This window comes from Panthera leo, chromosome D3 (assembly GCF_018350215.1).
Source record: "Panthera leo isolate Ple1 chromosome D3, P.leo_Ple1_pat1.1, whole genome shotgun sequence".
Classification (NCBI taxonomy): Eukaryota; Metazoa; Chordata; class Mammalia; order Carnivora; family Felidae; genus Panthera; species Panthera leo.
This window is the reverse complement of record NC_056690.1, coordinates 77523635-77551381: the sequence shown is the minus strand read 5'-3', so window position 1 is coordinate 77551381 and position 27747 is coordinate 77523635. Positions and strand designations below refer to the sequence as shown.

At 51.1% G+C, this 27747-nt stretch overlaps 1 protein-coding gene across 1 annotated transcript in view; it reads right to left on the bottom strand.

Annotated features, from left to right (window-relative positions):
* LOC122203155 (O-acyltransferase like protein-like) overlaps window positions 1–27747 on the bottom strand; it is a 61727-nt gene that overhangs the window by 11036 nt on the left and 22944 nt on the right. The window contains exons 4-11 of the mRNA XM_042909709.1: window positions 23362–23503; window positions 22172–22389; window positions 18420–18599; window positions 17335–17437; window positions 13236–13337; window positions 6805–6970; window positions 5304–5383; window positions 169–282 (exon numbers count right to left, since the gene is read on the bottom strand). Of these exons, the coding sequence (XP_042765643.1) occupies window positions 169–282; window positions 5304–5383; window positions 6805–6970; window positions 13236–13337; window positions 17335–17437; window positions 18420–18599; window positions 22172–22389; window positions 23362–23503 (1105 nt within the window). The remainder of the gene's footprint in view (window positions 1–168; window positions 283–5303; window positions 5384–6804; window positions 6971–13235; window positions 13338–17334; window positions 17438–18419; window positions 18600–22171; window positions 22390–23361; window positions 23504–27747) is intronic.

The following is a 27747-nucleotide window of genomic DNA, read 5'->3' as shown; positions in this document are numbered from 1 at the left end:
AAACGCAATCAACTTTCCCATCCAGGCTGAACATTTCCCACCCAGTTTTTCCACGAGCCACCGCACACAGCGCAAACAGACTGGCACTCGCCGAGCAGCCTCCCTGGGAGGTCCTGGCCATTCCCGGGGCAGGCAAACAAGAGGGCCCGGCTGGGAACCGTGGGTTACCTTGCTTCTGACGGAGCTGCGACCGGAAGGGAGTAAGCCAGGGTGAGCAGAGCTGTGGCAGTGAAAGATGCCAAGAACAGCATGGCCCCGAGGAGGACAAGGACATGTTTACTTCTGCAAAGAGAGGACATTGACAGAAGCACTCTTCAGTTTCCTTCGCTGCAAAATTTGTGCCCACGAAAGACTTGAAAGCTTGGCAATCAGAGGCACTTCCTGCCAGGCCTGCCTTTGAGAGAGGCTGATGTGGGGGCAGCTGTGACTCAAGAGAACTGGCTTAGCCTTTAAATGTGACCATTTACTGGCTGTGCGACCCTAGGCAGGACCTTGAACTTGATTTTCCTCATCTTCACCCTGAAATGTACTGTGCGGCTCAAGATGTGACCTTGCTTGGGAATGTTCCTTGCCACCCACGAAGCATTACGCGGACATAAATGGTGGTTGATTCGGGAGAGACAGGACTGTCAGGCGCAGGGGGACGCAGGGACGGGGTTAGGGTAAGAGGCGGTCCAGGGATTCTCCCCCCACCCAGATGCAATCTGAGACAAACGTCTGGGTGCAGGGAGTTGATGTGGGGGTAGGAATGAGGGATGGCATGTAGAACCGGGAAGCAGGGAAAACTAACACAAGGATGTGCTGTCAAGGTGGCCAGTACTCAATTCTTCCAGAATGTTCTGTGGAAGATGCTCCTGAAAACTGTCGTGGAAGATGAAAGAAAGAGGCATTTTCCCAGTGTCTTTTATCCCCCATGAGCCAAGGGTGGCTCCACAAAAGTTAATTCCTCCACACTTTGGGACTCCACATGTATAAGGCCAAGAAAGATCCCGAAGGAGGCCCAGCTGTAGTATGTAGGAGGTTCTGGGGCAGGAAATGAGATTTAGGGACATAGGCTTTAGAGTTAGAGTAAGGCACTGGTTGCACCTCCTCAGAATCGTGAGGGTTGGGACAAAGACGATGTGCAGTAGTATAGAAGGAATGTCAAACACAGGCGTAAGACAAGACTATCCAGGCATAACCCTGCCCAGATGGTGCCTTTGACAATCCCGTTCCACTGCGTGACGTTGCCACGGTTCTTCATGAGGAGGGGATAAGGGACCATTCGTTTATCACGAGTGAGGCAAACGGCAAATGATTTTCAACCAGAGTGCCAATTCTAGTTTAGTGTTAATGCTCGGAATGGAGGAGTGTTAGCTCAGTGGTGCTGTGATTGATTAGTAATGTCTGCTGTGAGAGTGGGCTGGGAAGGTATGACAACAATGCTGTCTCTTTACTGTTCCTTTTGCCAGACCATTTAGTTCTGGCCTCCTTGGATTACTGGCATTCTATACAAGTGTGTTCTCTAAAGGAAAACAGCTCTACCTTTTACATACCTCCCACCATTTAGAAGCTAAACGTAGTTGCACGGCCACAAGCTTGTATAGTGCTGGTTTTTAGCTGAGGAATTGAAAATCTACCTTTCATGACAGCCTCTAGGAAAGATGCTGACATTGGGGACTCGGGGGTCTTAACTCACAAGGACACTCAAGTAGGTCCCCACCTACTACCTACTCTAGTAGGTCTAGAGTGAGGAGGTACTAAGAATTCATTGTCTTAGGTCAATGGTTAACCATCCAGTCAGGCAATCCAATAAAAACCTGCATGCACCCAAGTCAATATTTGTTTAACTCCCCGGGAGACTTGAGCCCAACCCATGGCACCTCCTCCCAGGAGTCAGACAAGTCTCCACGGGCTAACCGCCTCTATAATAAAACTAATAAAACCTCCTAATCTAGACTGTTATGGGCTGGATTTTGTTCCCCCCTCCCCCCCCAAATTCTAACTTCCATCACTTCAGAATATGGCTCTATTTGGAGATAGGGTCTCTAAAGAGATAATGAAGGTGAAATGAGGTCATTGGGATGGGCCCTAATCCAATGTGACTGGTACCTTCATGAGAAGAGATGACAAGACCGACAACCACAGAGCAAAGACCGCGTCAAGACGGCCACATGAAGACACAGTGAGAGGCCTCAGAAGAAACCAACCCTGTGCCAAAGGGTCCCCTCTGCCAGCTCGGGTCAGTGGTTGTATTGTCTGCCTGTTTGAGGGGACTCCTCCTACGACCGTGGGATTGAGAAAGGCCCAGAGCTTCAAGTGCCACCCACTATCCCCATTCTCTCTCAAGAGGGTTGGTGCCTCAGAAGGGCCCGTTCAGGGGCCATATAGCCCAAGAGGAGGAAGGAATGGCCTGAAAAGACCCTCGTATTCTTTGAAAGCCTGTCAGCCCCCAGCATCCTGGCCAGGATGCCCCACAGGATTTTTCTCGCCGTTTCTTCACAAATACCTGTACCAGCAATGAGCACATCCTGCTGGAATTGCCACCTCCGAGGAGACCTGTGGAGGCTCGCCCTTTCTCCTCTGCCAGGGCTGCCGGGCCTGCAGAGGCCTCACACCTGCCCCACCTGTTCCCCGCAGGCGCTTGCCAAGGTCTCCAGAGCTCTTGGAGCAGCCATAGTCCGTCACAGAGCCGAGGCCTGCGACAGCCCCAGAGAATTGGGCCAGGTGCTCCCCTGCCCCTGGAGCTCTGAGGGTTTGACGGCCTTGTGGGAGGGAGAGTCCACCCCCGTGGAGGCCCTGGGGGCCTGAACAGCTCCTGCTCAGGGAGCCCCTCTCCAGCAGCAGCAGGGATCAGCGACCCAGGAGTGTTCCAGGAATCCCCACCCTCTCTAAGGGGCTTGGGGAGGGAAGGGGAGGGGAAGGGAGGTCAGCATCCCAAAGCCACCTTGACCTACTCTCATCCTTCCTTGTCTGATCCACACTGAGGTGAGAGTGGGAGGGCACACTAATTCCTAATCCCCACCGTTCTCAGCGATTTCATCCTGGGAGGTGTGAGAATAAATCAAGGAGGCAGAGAGTGGTACGTCTTTCTACCAGAGGATGTTCGGAGCTATTTTTTTTAAAACCTTCATTTCCAAGATAGAAAGCAATGTGATTATTAGATCTCATTTCCATCTTATCGTCGGATTTTATTTCAATCTCATATGCTCTTATCAGTTCTATTATGCTATCCAAAATTGCCCTCTCCACCTCCCAGCCCCCACTCTGAGAAAATAAGCCATTTGATTCAGATGCTTTTGTTTCAGGAGACGGGGTAGGGAAGAACTTGCCACGTCTTCTGACTCAAACTCACTATACCAGCAAAACCGCCTCTGTGCTGAGTGGAATCCATGGAACATTTTTTTAATTTAGTAAAAAGACAAAAAACAAAAAACAGCTCCTGTACATTTAAAGTTAGAAAGCATTGTGTGTTTAAGATATGTGAAAAAGCAGATTTCCCTTTGTTTGTTTTTTTTTTTTTTTTTTGGTGTTTAATTCTTAGATTAAATTAAAATCAAGATGGCTTGAACGCTTGCATTTGGCTAGAACAGGCAACCTCATGGGTCAGCCTGTGATTCAAAGGTCTGTCCTACAAAGGGTAGTAACAGGTAACGACAATATAGAGCAGGTCAAGGCGTATTTAGAACTCCGCTTCACCCCTAGGAGTTAAAAACTTGCAAGTTAGATATGAAAAAATGACTATTTTCTTACATATCCAAATAGCAAGGTTTCTATTTTGTTTTGTGTTATTAGTAACATTCCATATTGGCAACCGTGTAATTGGTGGCCAGAGGACTGAACATTGATAGAAGCTTTAAGGAAAGCAATTTGTCATTATGCTTCAAGAGCCTAGAAGACATTCATGCTCTTTGACCTAGGGATTCCCCTTAAAGATATGCATTCTAAAGAAATATCAGAGTGGAGACTCTGATCTCCACGAAAATAGTTATCAGGCGATTATTCATGAAAGCAAGCATAAAATTGGAAATAATCCAAGTATCTAACACCAGGGGAAGGTGTAAGTAGATTACAGTTCATTCCATAGAATGAAACATTACACACACATTAAAATTATGTTTACTTAAAGTAAATAAATAGGGGCGCCCGGGTGGCTCAGTCGGTTAAGCGACTGACTTTGGCTCAGGTCATGATCTCACGGTTCGTGGGTTTGAGCCCTGCGTCCGGCTGTATGCTGACAGCTCAGAATCTGGAGGCTGCTTCGGATTCTGTGTCTCCCCCTCTCTCTCTGCCCCTCCCCACTCATGCTCTGTCTCTCTCTCTCTCTTTCAAAAAATAAACATTAAAAGTTTTTTTTTAATAAATAGATAAAATTGTGTCTCTTAGAAGTAGGCTTAGAAAACGCTTACGTCATGTAACTATTAAAAGAAAGATACTGATGTATATACACAGAAGCCTTTCATGTTTAAAAAGTGGTGCGGAAAAAGATCAGGAAGATAAACACAGAAATATTGACAGGGAATTCACCTCTTCTTGAGTGAGGAATGGGTCTAGGGTGATAGTTTTCCCCTCTATTCACCCTACTATCTTCCCATACCTCTTAAACTGAACATGTATGTTAACAACAAAAAAAGGGAAAAATCTTTTAAGATATGGCATGGATATTCCACAAGCTATAAGTGTCCTTGTGAATTATTGAGGCCTGAGAGCTTTTCTAGAACTAACAAAAATTACGGTGATAAATATCTGATGGGGGGAACAGGTACACTGATGTATCGCTGGGGGCGCGGTCATTACTTCCCTCTTTCTGGAGAACAACCGCATACTATGTAACAAGCAGCACGAAATCGTTCCTGCGCTTTGACCTAGTCATTCCACTTGGAAATGGGTCCCCAAGGAAATGAACAGGAGGAAAAAGTAGTACGTTCAAAGACAGTCACTGAGGTGCCGTCTGGAGTCATGAAACACTGGAAATGATGTAGATGCCTGACCATAACAATGGCATAGAAATCCTAAAACGGCTGAGTATGTGGATCGTGTCGCTACGCGGAAATGTTTACAAAGGCAGGTGAATGGAAAAGACTGAGACTAGAGATTACACACGCCCTGATTACGACCCTGCAAAAACGCAGAGGGGTGTGTGCAGGACGAAGCCGGGAGGAGAACGTGAAGAAAGATAAACAGAAAAGGATTCGGTGTCCACACTGCTCTGAAAAGTTCGTTTCCTGAATCGCAAAGGCTGCCCTGCCCAGAGCTGGAGCGCTCCCTGGGAGTGCCGCGGGAGAGGTCCCGTGGCCAGACCCGCCGGTCCCGGGGACACTCACTTTCTGTGGATGAGGACGATCGCCGGCGTGATGAGATGGCACTGAAAATCGTTGGCCAGGTACCACGTCCAGCCATTACACTGAAACGAGAGGAGCAGAGGTCACTCACCGGGGCCACTCGCTCACCTTCCTGGGGCTGGGGAGGTGGGGGGGGGGGGGGGTGTGGGGGGGGGGCGGTCCAAGGGAAGAGAAAGGAATTTGGGGCCACAGGATTTCACATACCTCATCTCACTTAATCCTGTAAGGAGCCTAGGTGCTGAGTATTGTTACTGCCAGGTTACAAAAGGGAAATGCAGAGCTTTCTCTCTTGAAAAAAAGCAGTAAAAGCTAAGCTCCCAGGGCAGTTGGAGGAACTCAACTCCACCCCGTTACATGAATGTAAGGGACAATTATCGTTTTGGTGCCCTCAGAGCCGGTAAGGGTCCCTGTTGTCCTCTCTTCCCTGCTTTGCCGGCCCTCCCCAGCCCCCGGGGAAGGAATGGGCTCATCTAGATTGGAAGCCTGGCTCCAGACGAGCTTGTGCCGGAGAGCCCAGAGTTCCCACGTGTGACGGACGTGCGGTCGTCTGGCCAAAGCCACGTCTTTCCGCGGGCTGTCCGTGTTGGTGTGAAATGAGCCAGTTACCTGCCTCATTCTTCTTCAATGTGACGACGTTCCTGGGGGCATCTCCCTCCAGGGCTCCGGAGGTAAAAGGCTCCTTGCTCCCTCCAGTCCCCAATCCGGTCCTCGAGAGCCCAGACTTATCCAGCACAAGCGACAGCTTTCCTTGTCCCGGCTAAAGGGAAGTGCCCGAGGTGGGGGATCGGTGAGACCTCCAGGCCAGACGGCCCTCACACGTCTGCTTTCAAGGACCAAGGTGGGCTTGGCCTCAAACAGGTGGCTGGCTCGCGTCCTCGCCACTGATTCCCATGTGGGGCCCAGGCCGGTCCGCACCTGGCACACACGATTCAATTACCCCTATTTCGCTTTCGTTGACTCCGATGTCATCGTGAGGATCCGAGGGCTTCGGGGGAAGCCCCAGCCAGTATAGACAGATGCCGTGGCTCTGTCTGATCTGGCTTGAGACGGAAAAACGACTCATTATGGCGCAGGTGAGGTGCAATGTTCTGTCCCAGTTACAGGCCGTCTGCGTGGAGGTAAGGCAAGTGTCCTTTCTCTGTGGGGTATGACATGGAACCTTGACGGAGCAAGGCTGGCCGCTTCCGGACACGTACCTGCACGGTTGGCCCCTCAGTGCCCACTACCCTGCTCCCTCCCTCTGCTTTTCACGGCAACTGCCCCTGCCAAGGCTGGTTTGGTAACACTCACCCATCCCGAGAGGCTAGTCTCCCTGCCCCCAGCCACCCCCTTCCTATGGCTTCACCGTTACTCCAGAGAAAGTGCCAGAAGAAAGGGCAGCAGACCCAGGCCGGCCCTTGGAAAGTTCACGAACCGTGTGACGTGACACCCCGCGTTGGCCCGTGCCCATCTGCCTGTTCCCAGCCCATGACGCAGGACTCACCGCGTTTGGGACCCACAGGAAATTATTTAGCAACAGCAGATTCGTCCACCACGCTCGCCGGCAGTTATCCACGTGGAACTTGGGCACTTCCCAGACGGGTCCCCAGGGAACAAGAGAGAACAATCCAGCCAGCAAGCACACCGAATACATGTGAAGGGGCTGCAACCTGGCAGGAAAGAGCCAGAAGAGAGAAGGGGACTCTCCACCGTGGTTCCATTCAGTCCCCGGGGTGAGCGACAGAGACGCTCTGAAACGGATTGTGCTGGGTGGGCGACCAGCTGCCCACACCTCAAACGTTCCTACGCTCGTGGGTACAAATTCTTGAGCTCCCACCCCGGGGCTCCGGTGCTGCTGAGGCAAACATACGTCAGTCACTGAGCAGGTGGTGATGAACTCGTGATTTGTGAGTTCGAGCCCCGCGTCGGGCTCTGTGCTGACGGCTCGGAGCCTGGAGCCTGCTTCCGATTCTGTGTCTCCCTCTCTCTCTGCCTCTCCCCTGCTTGTGCTCTCTCTCTCTCTCTCTTTCTCGCAAAAATAAATAAATAAACATTAAGAAAAAAAAGAAAAGAAATACTCCTGTCAGGGGAAAAGTACCTCTATTTTACCGATGGGGAAATCACGGAAGTTTGGGTGACTTGGCCAAGGTGGCCCAACCACCCAGCGGCACTGAGGTCTGCCACCAGCTCGCATCCTTCCCCCTGTGGCCGCCCTGGATGACAATGCCTTTCCTCGCTCCTTCCCTCTTTTCCTTTCTCCCTCCTTGTTTTCTTTCTCCCTCCCTTCCTTCATACCCTACCTCCTTCCCAGCTACGAAGACGGTGGGGGAAAGGCACAGGTGTCCTTTAGAAACAGAACGCCAGCCCTATCTGCCACCTGCTTTAGACTCTCCAGCAGCCGCATTTGTCAGTCAAAAGAAATAGCCACAATGAAGTCCAATAATACACTTTACGTAGCCCAGCGTATCCCGAATGTTATCGACAGGTAATCGCTATAAAAAAAAAACTAGCGAGCAGTTTTCCATCCTTCCTTCTTTGAGTCTTGAGAATCCCGCGTGCATTGTATGCTCACGGCACACCTCAGCGGGCCACAGGTCTGGTGGCCACCTACTGGACATCGCTGGTGCAGAGGTTCGAAGCGAGGCCGTAGCAGGGGGGCGGACGCAATCCCGGCACGGATTCCGGGTGAGCGACGATCAACAGCCGTCTTTTAAAAGGACATATGTAGAAATTCCCAGTTGAGCACAGGGCCCAGCAGCACCTCCGGGCATCTCAGGCGGGGGTGGGGGGGAGGGGAGGGTGTCAGGGCCCCCGGGCTGGCTGCGACAGATGGGAAGGGCCGGACTGCTGGAGGTCCACACTCCAGCAGAGTCGTAGGGCAGCACCCAGCTGCCCCGTGGGCGCCGGGACCCAGACCTGTCGGCCTCCGGTGCTCCCCACGCTGATACATCCCTCATAGGCGTGCCTAGCAGACAGGAGGGCTGGGGGCATGCGGGGAGCAGCCTGGAATCACAGATCACGGTCAGAGAGAAAGGGCTGCTGACTGGGCCAAAACGCATCTCCCCAGATCAGCTCAGACAACAGCCACAGAGCCCTGCCTGGGCCCGGGCCCCGTCACATTAGCCATCTGACCGAGCTGTCCTACAGCTGCTCCCCCAGGCCTCGGGCTCCGCCTCCCAAGCCTTCCTTCCCACCATCTGTCGCCTCCCTGGGGAGAGTAAGTCACCCCCCCCCCCCCCCCCCGCCCTGCTCCCCTCTGAACGGAGTTCGGGTCAGATGCCCTCAGGGGGGAGCACGGTACAGGCTGTGTCCTCCCCAGTTCGGCCTCTGAGTGGGGGGGCCCGTGGGGGCAGGGCAGAGGCTGGGCCTCACCTTGAGGAGCAGAGCTACGGATATGTGGCTTCTAGTTCTGTCGAAATGCTCCTACTGAGAAAATCACGTAACTTCTCTCTTTCCTCTTCTAGGGGGACAGGGTTGGGGGGGGGGGGATGATGATTCCTTAGATTCTTTTAAGGAGCATCATGATTCCTGCCTCCTAAGGGTTTTTGAGAATCAAAGGAGATCAATAGGAAAACAGCCGGCAACATGGAAAGAATCGCATAAATGTAAATTGTTCTTCATTTTTGTCCAAGCTGCTGGGAGATTGAAAGTCTAGGAGGGTTTTCAAAGATTAAAACGTGCAATATTGGCTGTCGTGCCAGGTACAAGAAGCAGGCATTCTCTTAGCCGGTGGGTGGGAAGGGAAAGTGGAAAATGTCCATCCAAATGTGAGATGCATTTAAACCACCAATTCTAGAAATTTACCCCCAAACATGTGCACAAAAGTGTACTGATATTGAATCCTTGTCTAAGATAGCAAAAGCTTGGGATTACCACCACACCCATTAACAGGGGCACGTTAGATTCACGACTGTCCACCCACACAGAGCCATCCCAGGCCACCTTTAAAATCAGTGGGGTGCCGGGTGCCTGGGTGGCTCAGTCAGTTAAGCGTCCAACTCCTGGTTTCATCTCAGGTCATGATCTCACGGTTTGTGGGTCCAAGCCCCATGTCCGGCTCTGTAGTACAGTTTGGAGATCACTGGGGATTCTCTCTGCTCTCCCCTGCCCCTCCCCCACTCGCTCTCTCTCAAAATAAATAAATAAACTTTAAAAAAATAAAATCAGTGAGGTGGGTCCTTGCATGCAACAGATTGATATGCCAACATGAAATCATTATGTGAAAAAAGCTACCTGTAAAATAGCACGGTTTATAGTATAATCATATTCTTGAGAAAGAAAGAAAGAAAGAAAGAAAGAAAGAAAGAAAGAAAGAAAGGGAAAGAAGAAAGAAAGAAAGAAAGAAAGAAAGAAAGAAAGAAAGAAAGGAAGAAAACCCAGGGGCACGGAGGTGGCTCGGTCGGTTAAGTGTCCGACTTCAGCTCAGGTCATGATCTCACGATTTGTGAGTTCGAGCCCCACGTCCCGGCTCTGTGCTGACAGCTTGGAGCCTGGAGCCTGTTTCAGATTCTGTGTCTCCCTCTCTCTTCGACCCTCTCCTGCTCACGCTCTGTCTCTCCCTCTCAAAAATAAATAAACATTAAAAAAAGAAAAAACCCAGTGCCTGTAAGTATGTAAGTACATGGAAAGTATCTGCGAGAATTTACAAGAAACCGTTAACAAAGGTGCCCCGCGGGGGAGTGAGACTGCAGTGGGTACCCTTAATTTTAGCGTATAACCTTCTGTGATAGATATTTTTATCAGTAATGTTTTTATTGTAACAAAAACTCCCGATTTTTTTTTTTTTTTTTTTTTTTTTGAGAGAGAGAGAGAGAGAGAGAGAGTGCACGTGCGTGCAGACAGAGACCCTAAGCAGGTTCCACACTCAGCACAGAGCTCAGCTCGGGCTCAGTCTCCCGACCATGAGATCATGACCTGAGCCGAAATCAAGAGTCAGACGCATAACCGACTGAGCCACATAGGTGCCCCCAAACCCCTGATGTTTAACATATACCTCCTAGTTGGAATAATCACACAGTCTTAAGGGTCTGAGACATCTACTCTCCTTGTTTCCCGTTACATAATCTTTGTTCCGATTTACCCTGGGAAGCTGGCGTTTTGCACTTTCTTATAGCTGCTGTAGCTCCCGGGTCCCCTGTCTCCTGCCCCTGTCCTCTTACTGTCTATTCTCAGCATGATTCTTGGAGAATGTGACTCGGCCCGTGCCACTCCCCTGCTGGAACCCTCCAAAGGCTTCTTGTGCCCCAGTAAAATAGAAGGTCCTTAAAGCAGCATACAGGCCCTCTACAATCCTGGCCACGGGGCCCCGCTCCACCTCTCTGACCTCGTCCCCTCCTGTTCTCCAAGCTGCTCTCTCCACTCCAGTGGGCTCTCTGCGGTCTCTCAAACATGCCAGCCACATTCCCTTCTCAGGACCTTAACACCTGTTCCCCACATGGGCCCTTCTTCCCCCACAGCACTCTCTGTGCTTAGAACATTCTTTTACTTCCTTTGACACAGGTCACTTTCCCTGACTACCCTTCCAGAAGAAGACCCCATCTTGCCTCCTTCTCCAAATAAGCACTTTGTGCCACCTATGGTCCCTGACCTGCTAGAAATGCATTTGTATATTGCAACCTAATGTCGCATATTTATTCATGGATTATCTATCTCTACTCACTGGAACGTCACCTCCGGGCCAGAAGGCACTTGCGTGGTTATTAACTATTGAATCCCCAGGGCTTACAACAGTGCCTGGCACACAGTGGGCCCTCGATAAATACAGAAAGAGGGGCTCCTAGGTGGCTCAGTCGTTTGAGCGCCTTACTCTTGATTTCTGCTCAGGTCATGATCTCACAATTCATGAGTTCAAGCCCCCTGTCAGGCTCTGCACTGACAGTGTGGAGCCTGTTTGGGGTTCTCTCTCTCTCTCTCTCTCTCTCTCTCTCTCTCTGTCCCTCCCCCCACTTGCATGTGCTTGCATGCACACATACTCTCTCTCCCAAAATAAATAAACAAACGTATAAAAAATACAGAATGAGTGAGTGAACAAATGATCTCATTTCCAGTCCTCTTGGAGATAAGTAGGCAAGTAATTGATCATAACTGAGTAAGAACAGTGGGTTTTGCTGACAAGAACGAGACCATCAAAGAGGCTGGGAGTGTGGCTGCTTTCGCACTGGGTTTCCCTTACGGAGTGAGTTCAAGCTGGCTTGGTGATGTTTCCCCCGGTTTTTCAACAAAGTTACGTCCCGGGTTGGACTCTCTCTTCCTGGCTCCAATCTGCCACTTTCTCAGAGCTCCCTCCTCAAGAACATCACCACCATACGCCATGTTGTGCAGATTGGAAATTCTGAGTATCCTTGACTTGCCCTCTCTCCGTTCCTACGGCCAATTGTCAGTCCAGATCTGCTATCCTCCCCAAATATTGCAATAGTTTCCTCACGGGGATCCTCACCACCATCTTGACCCATAAGACCTCTCACACACAGACACATACATACACACACACACACACACACACACACACACACACACACACATTACTGCTTTATCTGCCTGCTAAAACACTTCCTGTCCTTCAGTCCCCAGAACAGGACTTTTCTTCTGAAGTAGATTTCCCAGGCAGAACCCACCATGCCCTGGATTGGATGCCACCATTGGATTCCACGCCCCACCCCCTAACACCGCATCAGCATTTATCACTAAGAACCTGCGGCCTGAATGTCAATCGGTCCCTCTCCTCCAGAAGACCACAGGGCACAACATGCTAAACCCAGGGCCACGCACCCAAAAAAAGGAATAAGGAGTCTGTCAAGCATCCAGGACAAGGGCTAGATTCAATAGAGTTTGGAAGAAGCCACAAAGGCCATGGTGAAAAGAAATCAATAGAGGCCCATTCCGTAGCCCATACTCATTCTTACCCTATTTTCCGGAAGAGTTAAAAGGTGTGAGTGGCGACCACAGTAACAACGACAGCTTCTACTTACGGAAGGCTTACTGTGTGTCACACGTGCCTCTGAGTTCTCAGCGCACATGCTCTCATTTAATCCTCGCAAGAGTCCCGTGGAGTGAGTGCCGTCATTCTTCCCATTTTTTGAGATGAGAAAACTCAAGCCCAGAAAGGGTGAGGCACTGTCTCCAGGTCACTTAGCTGGTAGAGGACTGAGCCAGCATGAAAGATTTGACAAACCAGAGTCAGAACTTACCCACTCCATTTTCCTAGCCCACAAGATTGTTGCAACAGCCCCTTCCCGCTCTGTGACAGCGAAGCGTGACAAGAGAGGCAACGGCCATAAGTAATGAGAGCCAGCTCTAGCTCAGTCGGCAACAAACCGTGATTTAGAGACTGTACAAAAGGAGGGGTGGGTTCCATGAGCTGAAGTTTCCTCTGCTTCCCAAGCTCCCTGTGTCTTTATGCATCACGGGTTCCATCCTCCATCCCAGGACTCTATCTCCTCCTGCCCCAACCAACCACCCATTCGTAAGGAGGGCCACGTCCGCCCCCCGTCCCCCTCAGCAGAACCACCATCACCCCAAGCTTCCACCAGCCCCTCTCTTTGCTGTATCTGATTTGATTTTTATCGTCACCATCGGTACTCTTATTTACAGGACACAATTACCACTAGTTCGTACAAGACATACACATTCTCCCGTTGAAGACACGTTCCATGGAAATCGGACAGCACATTTCTGGAAATCTGCTGCCCGTCAGCGGAGGAATAAGGAGGTTTCTGCTGGTTTCATATAGTTCAAATTCTATTAGGGCAAATATCACGAAAATTGGCATCTTCCACTGGCAAAAGCTGCTAGACAGCAAAAACCAACTTCATGAAGAAAACGATTTCTCTCAGTTTTCTTTGCTTCGAACGTTCCTTCAGAAGAGGGTTAAAGACTAAAAAGCAATACGTTGTTACACAGCAATAATGGATTGAGACATTTTATAAACAGACCTACCTTGCAAGGCGGCTGAGGAAGTATCTGAGGATGACATTAAGGGTTGTTCCTTTGTCCGAATTCTGATGCATCCTTAGAAATGACCTTGCACTTAGCCAACCACTGAGAGAAAGAGAAGAGCCCCAGGAATTACTTATCAATGATACAGTTCATCCGATGATTAATTTGGTTGTCTCCATCAGTAACAGTTTTTTTCTTGCTCGCGCGACAGGCCCACGGCCAGTCACCTTGACCTCAGTGTCTTCCAAACTAGGGGACCCAGGCTGAAGGAGCGGTCACTGTCTGAAAGGTCACTGGTGACCACGGCAGAGAAAAGAGCATTTTGGAGGGCTTCAAACCGGCAATTAAATGTCCTAGGCCAGAAGCGACATGTTTAAAGCTCTTAGCATCACGGCAACCCCAGGCACCCCTCCTTGGCCAGACCTGGATCCCACCTAACCACGACGGGTCCGGGAAGTTGACTGTTACCAAGTGCCCGGAAGGAAGAGAGCCAGAAATATTTGGTGAACATGCGTTGGCCTTTTGAAACAATAGTGTCAAAGCTTTCCACTTCTGTGGTGCCACACCGTTTTCAAAGTACCTTCACTAACGGTGTCGCTTGTCCTTCTCCAGTCATACCGGCCTACTTTGCAATAAATGTCGATTGAGTGAGTGATCGGTAGAAGGGAAGATACTACGATTCCTGCACGCCTACTAGGAAATCGAGGCTCAGAGGGTCAGTGGGTTGCCCAAGATTCTCAACCGACACATCCTGACGACAAATTTGTTGCCCAGGATGTTCAGCTAAAGAAACAGGCTACATCTCTGAGTTACAACTTGATGATGAGCGAGTCTGTGAGTGAGCTTCCTGACCTTCCGACGTTTATGCCAATGGGCCTCGTGGGTGTTTCTCTAAGGAACAAATGCATTTCCTATGGCCAAGAAAAAAAAGGCCGTGTGTGTGTTGGAAGGGATCAGGGAGGGTTAGAGAATATCTTGATTCTCTGCCAGCGTGATTTTTTTTTTTTTTTTTTTTTGAAACGCAGCAAGTTGGATTCACTATAATAGGAATGCAATTTATAGAGACATGTAGAAGGGAGTGTGGAGATGTGGAAGTAGGCCAGCCAATTCCGATTCCGGGCTCCTCTTAATTTCGGGAAAGAATGCATCAGGGTCTCCGTGTGTGGCCATGAAACACCCAGCCATTCAGCGCGGAGAGAGGACAAAGAGAAGGCTGGCAGGGAAACAGGCTGCCAGCAGGAGAACCTGCTGTAGGAAGCTGGGAAGATGCAGAGACCTGACCCCGCTGCGGGGAGCACAATCCCGCAACAGGAATGGGTGAAGTCAGCCAGAGAGGTAGAAGAAGGTTCCCGAGCCGTCACCAGGGATGATCAGAAGTCTGGTTTTGCTACGTAAATGTGTGCGTGACATGGCAGTAAAGACCTGCATTTGGCGTGAAACAAGCATTGTGTTCCCGTTCTCACTCGAACTTTCCTAGCTGGGGGGACTTGGGCAACTGATTTCATCTCTGCACATCAACTTTCTCATCTGTAAACACGAGCATGATGATACTGGCTCCAGCTTCCCGGGTTTAATGGGAGAATCGTCCGGAATAACAGGTTAAAAGCTGTTGGCACGATGGCAATACTAGGGGTCACTTAGTAAGATTGCCATTGTCCAAATGAAATGTTTCTGTAAAGAGAATCGGTGCATTTCTTTTTTTACGTGTACTCATTTATAAGTAATCTGTACACCCATAGTGGGGCTTGACGTTGTGACCCGCGAGATCAAGGGTCGCACGCTCTTCTGGCTGAGCCAGCCGGGAGCCCCGGTGCACACTTTTTAAAGTAAACAAAATGGGGGCGCCTGGGTGGCTCGGTCGGTTGAGCGTCCGACTTCGGCTCAGGTCATGATCTCGCGGTCCGTGAGTTCGAGCCCCACGTCGGGCTCTGTGCTGACAGTGTGGAGCCCGGAGCCTGCTTCGGATTCTGTGTCTCCCGCTCTCTCTGCCCCTCCCCCGCTGGCACTCCGTCTCTCTCATTAACATTAACATAATGTTACATTAAATAAACAATCAATAAATAAACATTAACAAATTAAGAAAGGAAACAAAATGAACGTTGGACAGGAAGGAAACAGGAGTCCTGGCCTCTTAGCTGGGTGAGGCCCGGGGTGGGGCCTGAGAACCTGCATTTCTAACAGCCTTGCTGATGACGCAGGTACAGCCGGACTGGGACCATACTCTGAGAACCACTGATAAAAGGCCCGGCACTCCCCGGGCCCCAGAGCGAGCCAGGGGTCGGATATGTAGTCTTTTTACCAATAAAAGGGTGCAGGGTTGCAGTTTTCTTGGACTTCTGAAATTTCATAGCCTTGGCCTGGGGTTTTGGGGTATCTCAGGGCTGACCCAACGGCGGCTCTGGTGTCTCAGGGGTTCGCACTGATAGTCCAGGCATGACCAGTGGCTTTCCAGGCCCTCATTCTTCCCTCCTGGTGGCAACTCTCCAGCTTGAGTTTTTGGCTTTGATTCCAGCCATGCTGATCTGTCCTTGCCAGCCTCCCTCCCACGGCCTGGGGCTCTGCCAGCCAGTCCCATCTTTTTGGCCTTGTTCTTGCTAGGTCCTCTTGCAGGGAACAGAGTTCTGGACGTTGAGGGCCGACCCCTGGGCCGACCTCCCCACCCAGCGGGGGCCTGCCCCAGGTCTCTGCAGTCGGGTTTGCCTGCCTGGTTAGACCCAGCTATGCCCTCCTGGCAAGTCTGGTGCCCAGCGGTTCCCATTTCACCGCAGAAGTGGCCTCTGACCCTCGCCTGTCTGGGCCCCCTTTTGTCACCCTGGCCACCTGGTGACCGGGTCTCAGCTCATTCTGTACCCTCCTTTCTCTGCCTTACCCCCAAGAACCTGTCACACCAGAAGCTGGAGCTAAAACAACTAAGACATCATTTCGACAACTCCTTATTGGGCAGGGGCGGCAGAGGTCCTAGCATCTACCCCTGCCCTGTCCTTGCTTGCACTCTCCTCCCCGCGAGATGCGGGCCAGCTCTGTGGCCTCCCTGCCGCCCGTAACCCAAGGCCCCCAAGTTCCCATCTCTGGCCTGGACATTTCCACCGAGCTCCCGGCACACGGAGCCCCTGCTGACTGAACACCACTACCTGGGTGTCTGGGTTATCTTCACCGGGTTGGCACCCTTTGATTCCAACAGAAGGCCTGGTTTTCCCGCCAAGACTCTCTTCTGCTCCAGGCTTTCTGCTCAGTGAATGCCAGCCACCCCCCACCCCTCCTCCTCCTCCTCCCACCCACACCCCGACACAGACCCCCCCACCCACCCCCCATCTCAGCTCCTGAGCCCAGCCGGAAGTCCTTCTGAAGTCCTCTCTTTCTCGCCCTTCACATCCAATCAACAGGTCCTGACAATTCCACATCTAAAGCCTATCTTGGACATGACCTTCTCACTCTATCCCCCCCACCGGCCATCCCCCCCCACCCCCCCGCCCCCGTCCAGGCCTCATCGTTTCTCATCGGAAGTATAGCAAAGGTCACCTGATAGAGCTCCCTGCTTCTATCCCTGCCTGCCTTAGATCTGCCGCGAACACAGGAGCCAGAGTGATCATTTTTTAAAATGTCAGATGATATCGCTTTCAAACGAAAGCAATCCAACCTCTTCCCGTCCCACCAAGACTAAAGTCCAGGCTCCTGAGTCTTGCTACAAGGTCCTCTGTGGTCTGGCCCTGCCCGGCTCACTCCCTCTCTCCCCACCTTCACTATGCTTCCGCCTTCTTTCTGCTCCTTTAACAAGGATCTCTGTCTCTGTCTCTCTCTGTTTCTGTCTCTCTCTCTCTCTCCTTAGCTCTTCGGCACTGGTGGCTCCCTTTGCCTGAATCTTTCTTATCCAGAATTTTCCCAGGGCCAGCTCCTTCTAGCCACAGTAGTCCCTCATCAGACAAGCCTTTTCCAACAAGTCTACCCGCTCTCTCTCACAACCGCTGTGCTCTTCTTTCCTAGTAGCTATTACTATCCGATTTTGTTCTTGTTTATTTGTTTGCTTATTGCTGGACACACACACACACACACACACATACACACAGCAATATGCACAACAGCAGACACAACACCACATTACCTGATCAGGAAGAATGTGTCAACCCCAAGATAGAATGGGCCACTCCGAGAATAAAGGTACAGTGGATTTTTAAGCACTCTGCTTTTCCACTCAAGTACATTATCTGCAACAAACATAAAAACAGTTGTCTTTCTGTTTCACAGAAGAAAGTCGTGTGATTTACGTTTTCAAAAAAAGCAAAAGGAGCACCTTCGACTTTCATAGTATCGAGGGGATTTCGGGGCGCCTGGGGGGCTCGGCCAGCGAAGCGTCCCACCTCGGCTCGGGTCGTGATCTCACGATTCGTGAGTTCGAGCCCCGTGTCGGGCTCTGCGCTGACAGCTCGGAGCCTGGAGCCTGCTTCGGATTCTGTGTCTCCCTCTCTCTCTCTGCCCCTTCCCCGCTCACTCTCTGTCTCTCTCTCTCTCTCTCAAAAATAAATAAACATTAAAAAAAAAAAGAGGATTTTGTGTATCCCCACAACTTACTGAAGAGAACACAGATCGGAATAAGAAATGGTGACTGAGGCACCTGACAGTATCTGCCACGGAACCACCGTAACTCAGGCTTTGAACTGCTTCCTGTTCTCACGGTGCCCACAGCTCCTGGGGCGGGGGGGGGGGGGGGGGCGGGCAGCAACATCCCCTTGACCTGGTGCACATCCCCCCCCACCCTGCCCCGGAGCGGCTCCCGTGCTGCTTCTGGAGTGAGGCAGCGGGCCGAGAAACACAGCTTTAACACCGGTGCATAATATTTATCTGTTTATGCTTGACTATCTTTCCAGGAGAAAAAACATGTTAGTTTCTGGCTTCGTCGAGTAGGACAAGAGGGAATCCGGCTCTTTGGACGACGCATGTGTGATCCTCGGGTGTCGCTGTTCACCTGGTCATCAGGTGCCTGGTTTCCACCCACGAGGAGGGAGAGCAACTACGGGGCATCGGTTTGGGCCCTCCCAAAACTCACTTGTTGGCGGGGGGGGCGGTCACGGCTACGTGTCTAAAACAGAAGGAAGGCTGCAGGCTCGCGTCCCGGGCCCAACACGATCCCCTCGCGCGAAAGCGGCCCTCTTCCTCGACTGCTCGGAAAGACCCGTGAGTTCTCCTCACCCAAAGACAGCCAGGCAGTCATCTGACTGGTGTGCCCGGATATGATCCAGAGGAGGCTCAGAGCCCGGATGCCATTCAGCGCAGAGCACACGCCCCCCGGCGTCTCTGTGGTCCAGATGGCCGGCACGTTCTTCTGCCACGAAAAGCATTTCAGAGCGTGCTCCGTGGCTCCTAAAAATCCTGGACGAGAGCACAGGTGTTACCGTCCGCCCTGAAGTGCCTACGTTTCCCCAGCTACAAAACGGGAATCAAAGTCCATCTCATAACCTTAGGATTGTCATGAGGAGCAGAGGAGACATCATCACACCTGCCACATTCACTATGTGAAGCCCAATTGCTCTCGTCCCTTCTACGTCCCTTCTTCCGTTTCATGTTTACAAAATTTTGACCGGACTCGTTGGGACGCATTCCAAACAGCCGGACCTGTGAACCAGGAACCTCCAAAGGAAGGCGCAAGCCGCTGCAAGAGACTCACGGTTTCTCTTGGTTGAAGCTTGGTGCTTAAACATTGCAGGCTCAAGAAGTCCCCGCAGAAATGAGACTTATTTACAAATGAGAGCTGGCAGATAACCAGGCTCTGCAAATCTCAAATCAGTTTCTGAAATGGGGGAATGTAATTGTCAAACCTTCGGAGGTCTCGGCCGTAAATAGGGGTTTTTCCATCGGAGTCGCTCTCCCGTGTGCCTGCCTGAAATCACAGAGCTCACCCTCTCCTCTAGGGGCATTTTCACCGACCGGCCCTTGGCACAGCACGGCCAGTCGTGTCCTGCACCCCGAGTCCCGGCTCCCCTCGGCTCCCCAGAAGCCACGTGCCACGAGAGAGAGAGACACACACACAGAACCCGGGCTCTGGCCGGTTCTGCCCTCTCTTCAACCTCTCGGGACCTCTTCCCTCACTTTTAAACTGAGCACCCTTTTTGGCCGGGCTGCGGTGAGCATTTGAGCATATTTGCCAAACATCTGGCCTGACGCCTGCCCACCTTGGCAAGTGAGCCCTGAATGCATTTTGCTATCATTCGATTTTTTTTTTTTTTTTTTTTTTTTGCATCTAAATTCTACTCGTGGCTCCACTTAACTAGTAGCAGCTTGTAACGGTGTCTGAAAATAACCGGTCTGTAGAGAAGACGGCCTCTCTGAGTCCCGTTCACTCGCTGGTAAGTGGAAAGGATAAACCAAGGGGGATGGGGAAGATCAGTTGAAAAGATGCATGTAGGTCAGAGGTTCTCAAAGTAGGGGGTCCCCAGTCCAGCAGCCTCAGTATCGCCCGGGGGGCCTGTTGGAAATGCACGGTCTCAGGCCCCACCCCAGACCCACCGACCCAGAACCTCTGAGGGCCGGGCCCCGCAAAGGTCCTCGTGCTGCGACAAGACCTCCAGGTGCTTCCGGAGTTTGAGAACCAGAGTTTGCGAACCACAAGGTGTCGTGGCGCTTTGAAAGACCTTGTGGCCCCTTTGGATTTTCTCAGCGATTATTACCGTGAGCCCGCTTGAAGCTGACAGACCACACGGTAAGGGCCCTGCCTTCCAGGGGCTAAAATCCATAGCCGTTTGCTTCGTGGAAACTTCCTCCAACACGTGCTGGTATTTTTCCTCCTCTAAGTCGGAAAGGGCAGGCTCTTGTAACAGGAAACCTCTCTAAGCAAACGCAATGATTACTTGGAGGATAAAGACCCAGGAATCCGAAATACCCAATTTGGCTCTAAACTTCTAGGAGACACGGCAGTCTTATGTTGATTTGACTCGCTGGTGAGTGCAAATGTGGACACGGAAAAGATGCTGACCCTAGGGCTCTCTGCATCTCGATTTTTTGTTTCCAAACGTTCAGGATGTGATCGTTTACTCTGATGGTATTAAATCCAAAAAAAAAAGTTACAGCAAGAGAACACGGTCCCCCCACTTCCGCCATTTTGAGGCCACAGTTAAACATAGCTGCTGAAAAAGTGAACATAACCTTCGTGTCCTGATCATAGAGAGTCCTGTCTTGGGCCGAAACCCTAACGTTTCGGTGGCTGGGTCCCGACACCGTATCAGGTGCATCTGCCTTAAAACGCCAGGCTCCGTGGCTTAGTCTTCTACCTAATGACAGGCAGCGGTGAATGTCGGTGACTGTAGGCTCACCCTCAGTCTGACAGCTAGAAGCCCGTGGCAGGTGCCTGGAACCCAGCCGACCTCAGCAAGGTCAGTGTTAGCGAGAGGTCTTGGGCAGTTAAAGCCACTGTCCTTTCCTCCTTCTGGCTTAAGGGCAGCGAATGAGGAAAAAGGCAACGTAGCAGGAGGATGTAAGTTTCCATTACCTCATTTAATTCCTTCAACAAATCCCACTGTATGTCCCAGTTTTACACATGTGGAACCTGAGGTTCTTAGGGGTCAAACAACCCCACCAAGGGCAGAGTTAGAAACCCAGGCAGGATTGAGCGGAGGTCGCTAAGCATGTTCCACGCTCGTGGAACCTTCTCTACATGGCAGCTGGGGAGCCAAGTTCTTGAACAATGTCACATGAGGAGTGACTGAGGGGCTCTGAGACTATGACAGGAGAAGCCATCATAACTGTCCCCAGTATCTGATGAAACAAGAGAGTAAGTAGGAGGGCAAAACAAGGGCCCATCGGTAGAAATGACAGAGCAGGGACTGCTGGGTGGCCCGGTCGGTTAAGCGTCCAACTCTTGGTTTTGGCTCAGGTCACGAGCTCACGGTTCGTGAGTTCCAGCTCCCAGTCAGGCTTTGCACTGACAGCGTGGAGTCTGCTTAGGATTCTCTCTTTCCCTCTCTCTCTGCCCCTCCCCCCCCCCATGATAAATAAACAAACATTAAAAAAATTAAGAAAAGAATCGGGGCTTGGGAGCTGCTTGGGAGCTCGTGTTGCTGGGAGCTCGTGGTAGTGTTACAGCGGTTTTTATTTTTGCCCGAAGATCCAAAGAGGGTCTGATAAAATCATCGCCGTGCCCTCCACAGTGGACATATCCCCCGAAGCTGCTTGATCACACATTCATAATCTTTTGGCCCATTCATTGATATGGTGTCTTATCTTTATCCCCCGAGTTGGAGTAAGGGAAGATCAATGAATCGTGTGCAGGTCCAGGGACTCTGCCAGAAACGATTCCCCATGTGCTAAATCTGTTTGCATGACGATGTGGCCCTTGTTTCAGGGTGTGTGTGTGTGTGTGTGTGTGTGGTCTTTGCCTTGCCATATGGGCAGGGGGAAATGAAGATAATGCTTTTGATTTTTAGCTGCAACACAACGCAACGTGACCAACTGCTAAGCGCCGTCCAGCTCGCCCTTCCCTAACTGGGTTATTTAGTTCTGGCTCGGATACGCTCAGCCAGGCTTTAACGTGTTGCACACTTACTCCCCTGGCTTCGATGTGGACGTCAATCCTTCACCTCGGTGATGCCAGCAAGGTTCTGCGAGCCATCTGCGTCGCTGTGACACCGAAAATAGACACTGCGGGCATGGAATTGTTTCTTAGAGGATGACTGCGGCGAAACCCAAGCCCTGCTCTGCCCTGGTCACGGGGTAGCACAAAACACACTGGATCATTGTACCCAAGAAAGAAAGCAGCATTTTTAGCGACTCGCCGTAACACTCCGGCAGCAAACAAAGACGGAATTGTGAAGAACAGAGACCCAACCTCCACACTGGCATTTAGAAGCTGCTGGACGTTCCCCAGACCCCAGCACCGTCGGAATTATTTTCCAAATACGGCTCCTCTAAGCCACCTCTAGTGCGCGCTCTTAGTTTATCAAAATGCCTACTTTGTCCTCTGCTCGGGGTTCCTGAGAGTGAGAGGTGGGCCAGGCCACCCGCTCTGTTTCCTGGGTCACTCCTCTGTGTCTCTCTCAGAGGCAGGCTCCCGTCGGTGGCCGGTCGTGCCCGATGTGAGGGTGACTCCCTGTAGTCGGGCCCCCGCCTCCTGGCCGCCACATAGACAGTCCCAGCCAGGGGCAGGAGGAGGCCCAGCGAGGTGAGGCAGCTGCAGGGGGAAGACACATGTGACCAAGCCTTACGTCGCACCAAAGCCACCGTAAGAGGCAGAGAAAACAGCCCAGCGAGAAACCAACCACGCAAGCCCCCAACAAAAATACAGACAAGTATCGAACAGTTTAAAGGGGCGGGAGTGGCTTCGTAAGAATCGATAATGAAGGAAATGATTAATGAAGTAAAAGATTAATGGATTTCACTCGACTCCTTATTATAATTGCTAAAAAAAAAAAAAAAATCATAAACAGAAACACCCAAACCGTGAGGAGGATACTTGCAGCTGATTGGATTACGAACTCATATCTTTCATGTATATAAGATAGTTTAAAAAATCAGTAAGAACCCAGCTATCCCACATACATGGAAACAGGAGCGAAAAGTATGAATAGCAGATAAACTTGAGGGGGGAAAAAAAACTCCTCGTTTCCAAGGTTTTAAGGTAAATTAAACCAGTGTATTGACTCCATCAGATTGGTAGTCATTTTTACAAAGCTAGCCGGTGATACGGGTGACACCTACGGGGGGTAGTTAAATAAGTGGGGTTTTCAGGAAAGCCCCTCACCAATGATGCCGGCTACGCCCTGGCAATTCCACTTCTGCTAGTTTGTGTGCAGGATGCAAACAAAAAGTAACAGACAGGACGGCTAAGGTGTTTGAGGGAGAAGCCACACCTCGAATAAAAGAAATTAATCTTCAGGGGTCACGTGATAGGAACAGGACAATTTGGGATCAGGATACATTTCTCCGTGACTCTGAAACTCAATCACATTTGGGTGTGGCCAGCCTTCCTCTCCACCACTGCTGAATTTTCTTGTTTAAGGTACGTGGTGATCGTTCAGGGAACACTGGCCAGACATCATTCAAGAATGAAAATGAAATGGCTACGCGTAGGTGGTGAGTGGAAATCGATTACACAGTCCCGACGTATACATCCCGAGCAGGTACCTCAGATGCCCATACTCACAGACACACGGCCACAAAGGTGTCGAGGGGGAACGTTCCAGTAGCACATCTAGCCACGCCCGTGCCAGATGAGGAGGAAGAATTGATTGCAAAGAGAGAGAGAGAAGGGGCCAAAAACGAAGTATTTCTGAATCTGAAAATATCTACCAAGGGAAAGAAAAAAAAAAAAAAGAGATTGTATTAGTGATACTTTACTCCGCAACAAATATACTTTTCCAAGAGCTTTCATACCTATTATTTCAAAATAAAACTTTGATATGAAAAAGGGCAGCTGGCTTTCCTATATCTGATTTACAGATGGGGAAAATAGGGCACGAAGATGCTGAGACTCACAGAAGGAAGAACTCAGCCCAGCACGAAGTGGACCGTAGTCTCTGGAATGCTTAGCCCACCCAGACTCCCGAGGTCCCTCCTAGCACAGCGCTGGGAATGACAATCCTAAAAGGCACCATTAAATCTGCTTAAATCTGTTCGAAAACAGGTTCCCGCAAGGGACATAAATGCAATATGAGATGAAAAAAATACAATGAAAGCCCGCAGGCTGGAGAAAGGCGCTGTATCTAAAGGGGGCGCCTGGGGGGCTCAGTCGGTTAAGCTTCCAACTTCGGCTCAGGTCACGATCTCGCGGTTGGTGGGTTCGAGCCCCGCGTCGGGGTCTGTGCTGACCGCTCGGAGCCTGGAGCCTGCTTCTGATTCTGTGTCTCCCTCTCTCTCTCTGCCCCCTCCCTTGCTCACGCTCTGTCTCTCTTTCTCAAAAATAAACATTAAAAGATAGTAAATAAATAAATAAAAGTGAAACACAGAAGCACCAACTCGGGGCGCACCTAATCAGTCATTGATTGTAGGGATCCCCGTAGTTTGTGGGGACATTAGTGGTACGAGGAGGGCAGTGGTCTCAAACTTCAGTGTGTCCCGGGATTACCCGGAGGGCCCGCTCAATAGACCACTGCCTGCCTCCCCTCCCCTCCCAGCCGGGGCCGATGCAGCAGGTCTGGGGTGGGACCTGAGAATTTGCATTTCTAACAAGAAATCAGGTGCTCAGGCTACCTAGTAATCAGGGCACACACTTTGAGACCCACAGGACCCAGGATCTTCCAAAACATCAGCAAAGGAGGGGGGACACAGTGTAGTTTAATTAAATAGCAATGCCAATTATAAATAACAAAAAATAAAAATATAGATATTAAGCACCCATTAGATATGAGACGTGTTTTGATCACTGTCTCTAATCCATCATTTCTTTTTTTTTTTTTTTTGAGAGAGAGAGAGAGAGAGAGAGAGAGGGTGTCCTGGACAGAGAGAGAGAGACAGACAGGGTTCCCCTGATGCGGGACTCCCAACTCACGGACCTGAGCCAAAGTCAGATGCTTTTAACGACTGAGCCACCCAGACGCCCGTTATTTATCTTATTTTACAGACAAGGAAAATTCTCCTTGGATAAGTTCATGAACTTAAGCATGGTGGCTAAGAATGCAGGTTCTGGGGGCGCCTGGGTGGCTCAGTCGGCTGGGCATCCGACTTCGGCTCAGGTCACGATCTCGCAGTCCGTGAATTCGAGCCCCGTGTCAGGCTCTGTGCTGACCGCTCGGAGCCTGGAGCCTGTTTCAGATTCTGTGTCTCCTTCTCTCTCTGACCCTCCCCCGTTCATGCTCTGTCTCCCTCTGTCTCAAAAATAAATAAACGTTAAAAAAAAAATTTAAAGAATGCAGGCTCTGCACTGAGAGCCCGCATCTACCCTTTATGACCGTGGACACGTTACTTCCCGGTTCCGTGCCTCGGTTTCCCCCTTGGTGAAATGAAAACAATCGCCCCTCATAGGGTTGTTGCGAGGGGTGCAGCACTAACTAGAAAGCACTCAGCAAGTTCCTGGAAGGGTAAGCGTTCAGTAAATGTTGGTTGTCTCTATGTTGCTGCTAAGGGGCAGGGACAATCTCACTCGGGTCGGCGTGAACCTGAAGAGTGTGGCCTTTTGCGTCCTCCTGCTACCCCATTGTAGCACAACGTATTGGCTGGATTTGCATGCAGGAGGCTTGGGTTTGAGCCAGCTTGCTGTGGGACCCTGGGCAAGTTACTTCACCTCTCTGGGTCTCATTTCCTCCTCTGGGTAATGAGGAAGGGTGGGTTGGACACAGTGGAGTCTCATGTCCGGTCTACCTCCAACACTTTTCTCTCCCCCCACCTCTTCCCTGTTCCTACACCACCAAGTGCCTTAGCTGTGGGGTGTGGATAACCTAAGCTCCACCTCCCTAGCCCTCCCCCATAACCCCCCCTTGGAGGGGGGCGGGGAGCCAGAGGGGCAGGGAATTCTAGACACTCAGTGTGACTGGAAGAGAAGGGGAAGGTGGGCATGTCCCGTGACCCTACAGACATCCCACGAGGAGGCCCAGCCGGAGGCCTGGTCTCTAAAGCAGGGCGCCGAGGACAGGGTCCTTCTTACCTAGGTCTAAGGGCTACACTGCAGCTACCGCTCCCCTCCTCCAAGGTGCCCACCCTCTTTGCAGGTGATCACAGGAAAGCCTCAGGGGCAGGAGAGGAAGAGAATGAGTAGAAAAGAATTGAGCCCCAGAGGTCCCAAAATCAAGTTCAAAGGGCTCTGAAAAGAGACCACTAGAGACAACCGTGTCCCCTCTAAATTCATATGTTGAAGCCAGGACCTCAGAATGTGACTATATTTAGAGGCAGGGCCTTTAGAGAGAGGTGGTTAAATGAAAACGGAGCCATCACACTATCTCATCCAACCGGTGTCCTTAAATGAAAGGGAGTTTGGACACACGTAGGTGAGCCCACAGTGAGCAAGAAGGTGGCCGTCTGCAAGCCCAGGAAAGAGCCCTCAGAAGAAACCGGCCCTCCTGACGCCTTGATCCTGGACTTCCAGTCTCCAGAACCATGAGAAAGAAATTTCGTTGTTAAGCCCCGGAGTCTGTGGTATTTGAAAAGGCGGCCCCAGCCAGCTCTCACAGAGACTCGCCAGATCGCTGCCCTGGATGAGATAGCACTCGGTGGGCGGACCAGGCCAAGACTCTCGAATGGGGGGCTGCCTGCGGACAGTTGGGTTTCCTGGGCTCGTCCTCCCTCACCAAGTGACCGGAGTCAATGTCCTCGGTCCTAGCAGCACTGAGGAGAATCCCCACTCCCCGTGCTAAATCCTGCCAGTTGATTACACCAATCGGCAGCCTGTGCAGAAGGGTCTACACCGTGCCAGATTCTAGGCCTCTAGAGGGGAATAGGGAACCTTTGTTTGATCTGTTTCCCACCAATGTCTCGCCACATACCATCAGCACCCCCTTCACTGACACAGGCAGCTCAAGCCCACGCTACAAAGGTCCCCTTTCACCCTATCCCAGGTGGCTCTTTCCCCCTCAACCCTGCGGGCCCCCCCCCCAAAGTTCCTCTGCACGGCTACCTGTCCCTAGCAGTTGGCATGAGCTCCAGCGTGTATTTCCTGACAGGGGTTCACGTCGGGCACGCACACTCCCCTTACTAACTAAATTATAGGGTTCTCAAAATGAGAACTCCCAATTCTTTTGATTCTCCCCCTCGGCACACACACGCGATGGCACACAGAGGCCAGATGTAAGAGTCCTCAGGACATATTTTCTGCATTGAACCGAGAACACAAAATGGTATCCTGTGAAATGGTTTGGATTCCTTGTGATCCTCAGGACTGATCCTCAGTCCTTCCGAGGCGCTTCTGTGGGTAGTTGAGGGAGTTATTCATTAAAATAGCTCCATTTGCTCAATCAGGGCTCCGGGACTTCCCGTGAGATCGTGGGGGAAGGGGGAAGAAGTCACTCCTTGAAGTGCCAGGCCCCTGGTTCCGTGGAGGCCTCATAATCCTAATTGTAATAGGCAAGGGGAGATGAAATTAGCCTAACAGAGCATAAGAAAGAGGACGGATATAAGGGATGGTTCCACATTGACTGTGAACAGCCCAGTTCTCGCTGCTTTCGGCCACTGCCAGGAGAGACGCTGTGGCCACCATACGATGTCACAAAATTTCCATAAGGACAGGAGGCAGGCTGAGAGTGAGTTCCTAAGAATGGAAATTCTCCATGGGGCGCCTGGGTGGCTCAGTCAGTTGGGCGTCCGACTTCAGCTCAGATCATGATCTCACGGTCGGTTAAGTTCGAGCCCCGCGTTGGGCTCTGTGCTGATGGCTCAGAGCCTGAAGCCTGCTTTGAATTCTCTGTCTCCTTCTCTCTCTCTGCCCCTCCACTGCTCACGCTCTCTCTCAAGAATAAATAAATGTTAAAAAAAAAAAAAAAAAAGAAGGGAAATTCTTCATAGTTGAGTCTGGGTAAAATTGGCTACCTCAGCAGTAACAGACCCTTAACCCAAGCCCCTTCTTTCTCAGCTCCGTGCTGTCCCTGTGACCAGGTAATTATTT